Raw genomic sequence first — 2,758 nt, forward strand, 5'->3', positions numbered from 1 at the left:
TCAACCTCTAGTTTTCTAACAGATTTGGTCCCATCTGTGTACATGCAGGATTGTGATAATGTCCACAGCATATGTGGTGCTTAATGTCTACTCTATTTGTGGTGCCTCACTCTTGATAAGACTCCCAGAAACCTTTTGGAATATATTCTCCTGACTGAGGCCCCAAACGAGCATTTGAATTTCTCTCTTTTTTATGAAAAATAGTTATCATGGGCTCAGTTTCTCTAGTGATGTACAAAATGTGCAGAAGTGTAAGTGAGTGAAGGAGATACTATCCATCTTTCCTCCAAACAATTTGTTTTTACGTGGTGTGTATCACCAAGTTTCATCTCACATAGATACTCATGCACTTATGGATGACATTTGTATAGCATTCAACACCTTAAAATTGTTTTTATATATACTGCATAATCAATTTTCGTAACAATACAAAGAGATGTTATTCTCATTCATAATTTACACATGGCAAACCTTTGATTCTATAGTAAGCCATAATTTGCAAATGAATACTAAGCAATAGAACCAATCTTACAATGCATGCTTTTTGTTTTTATATGGTTCTATAGATTTCCTCATAACTCAAAACTTTCTTGTTCTTTAAAATAATTAGAAAGAACAAAATTAGTACATTTTAAATATTACTATTATTTCTGTAAGTCTATACATTTTTCTAATTTGAATGTATCTTAAAAACCACTATAAACTTTGGTGGTTTTAGAGTTGACAAAATATAATGGCTCAGGAATGTTGATTGGCTTAAAAAGTTTCTATCCTAGCAACAGTTACAAAAAGTAAAAGCAATTATGCATCATTGTCTTCCTGACTTCAAATTATATCAAATATGTCTCTGAAATAACTTTGCCAAAATTTTGATTTCACCAAAATTCACCAGTGGTAAGGATTCTGTCATTATAAATTAGTTTACCATTCACTAAAAAATATATATATATATTTACATGTCAAAAATATATAATTTACATGTCATTTATATGTCTATAGGTGTATATATATATATAATTTTTTTACACATCAAAATCCACCTGACAGTCTCTTCCACCTTATATTTAATTATTTTCTACCAACTTCATTAAGGGCAATCAGTAAATGCTGTAGAGATCTTCTCTAGTTTTTCTCTACTTCGGAACCTAATGCCTGGTGAATACTAGGTACTAAAATAAATGCCTACCATTTTGAGTTGAAATGAAACATTTTTCTAAATTTCAATTAGATTCTATATGGACAATTAAGTTCTATTAATAGATATTACATAATTTAAATCTGAATTCAATTCAATTCATTCTCTAAATTTTAACAAAATTATTTTGCCTCATTTTTCCTGACACATATATGCACACATAACAAAATTTAATACTCAAGATATATTTATGATAATTATGTTTATTATATTATATCATCCAGATAGGTAGAATGACTGACCACAGATAGATAAGTACATTGATAAAATTGAAGAATAAAAATATGCCTGACTCCAAAGTCTCTTTTCTACTCTAAAGGCATTTTCAGAGAACAGTTGAATCATTAAGAATAATAAAACTTTAAAGTAGCAAAATAATTTGCCTCTATTTACTATAGTTTAATGTATGAATAGAAAACTGTGATTTTGGAATCTCAGAACATCTTTCTTTTCATGTCTTAGATGGTTCACAAGAAACTATAAAAGAATACTAATGTGAGGCTCCTCTTTTTACTAGTTAGGCAGTGTACAACAAAATTATATTTCTCTATGTATATCTAAAATACTTTAGTTTTTAGTTTTCTTGATCAATTGCATTATCAGTGAAGTCAGTACATTAGAAGTCTTCTCTAGTTTCTCTATGATTACTATTTGTGTGACCACTATGTTCAAATAGAAAAGAGATAAAGAATCAAAATAAATTATAACTATTATAGAAGGGCTTATATTTTGGCTGCAATAACAAAGTATCACAACAAATGTTTGCAAAAATACATACAATTAAGTACCAAATTGTGTGTCACTTGCTCATTATTGCTGTAGACTGAGCCAGCTGAAGTTTAGTATGGATGTGAGCTGCAAGATAAGGACATAAACATTTTGTGCCAATGTAATGTTAGTAGCTCAGTCATTTTCTGAAATGATTCATAAATTCTGCTACAAAACAACTTGACATTCCACTCTCTCCAACTTACACACACATGATCTCATAACTGTAACAGTTTTTGTCTTTCTTTAGCAAGAAAACCCCAAATCAATAATAGACTAATAACTTCAGATATTTTTCTTGCTTGCAGCCAGAAGCTATTTTGAACCAAAGTATAGATTTGAAAGATGCGAAAAAGTGAGAGGAATATGTAAAACGTTTTGTGATGATGTTGAATATGATTACGGATACTGCATTAAATGGAGAAGTCAGTGCTGTGTATAAACTCGGAAAAGAAGTACTATTGAGAATCAAGTCTGGAACAGAGATGCATGTTTTTCACTCAAGAGTAGGTAAAAAAAAAATGTTTGCAACATTTAATGAAAATACACACTTTTAAATTCTAAATATATCTATTTACATACAATGAATTTAGTCTCTCCTTATTCATTGGGGATTTTTGTATTTCAAATTGACGAATACATTAGCGAAACAAGGAAACAGACTCTAATTATGTTTATAATCTCATTATTTACGCTTTGACTCTCAGACATTCATATTACTTATCTGAGTTACTCTGCTCCCTCTCTAAATATGTGTATGTGACCTTATTGCCAGATTTGCTATGAGGATTATGG

The 2,758-nt window shown here is 29.8% G+C and overlaps 1 protein-coding gene across 1 annotated transcript; it reads left to right on the forward strand.

The window, feature by feature from the left end:
* Positions 1 to 209: 209 nt before the first annotated feature.
* Positions 210 to 2,405, forward strand: LOC111543163 (beta-defensin 110-like). The gene is made up of 2 exons (XM_023213031.1): positions 210 to 251; positions 2,253 to 2,405. Exons 1-2 carry the CDS (start codon positions 210 to 212, stop codon positions 2,403 to 2,405), a joined length of 195 nt encoding a protein of 64 aa, XP_023068799.1.
* The last annotated feature ends 353 nt before the right edge of the window (positions 2,406 to 2,758 follow it).

The sequence above is a fragment of the Piliocolobus tephrosceles genome, chromosome 5 (genome assembly GCF_002776525.5).
Source record: "Piliocolobus tephrosceles isolate RC106 chromosome 5, ASM277652v3, whole genome shotgun sequence".
In the NCBI taxonomy this organism is placed as follows: domain Eukaryota; kingdom Metazoa; phylum Chordata; class Mammalia; order Primates; family Cercopithecidae; genus Piliocolobus; species Piliocolobus tephrosceles.

Excerpts from the sequence above, each read along its gene's own strand:
- LOC111543163 (XM_023213031.1), top strand. The coding sequence starts at position 210 with ATGGGCTCAGTTTCTCTAGTGATGTACAAAATGTGCAGAAGT. Across the intron at positions 252-2,252 it reads TGTACAAAATGTGCAGAAGT|ATATTTTTCTTGCTTGCAGC; the intron begins GTAAGTGAGTGA and ends TAATAACTTCAG.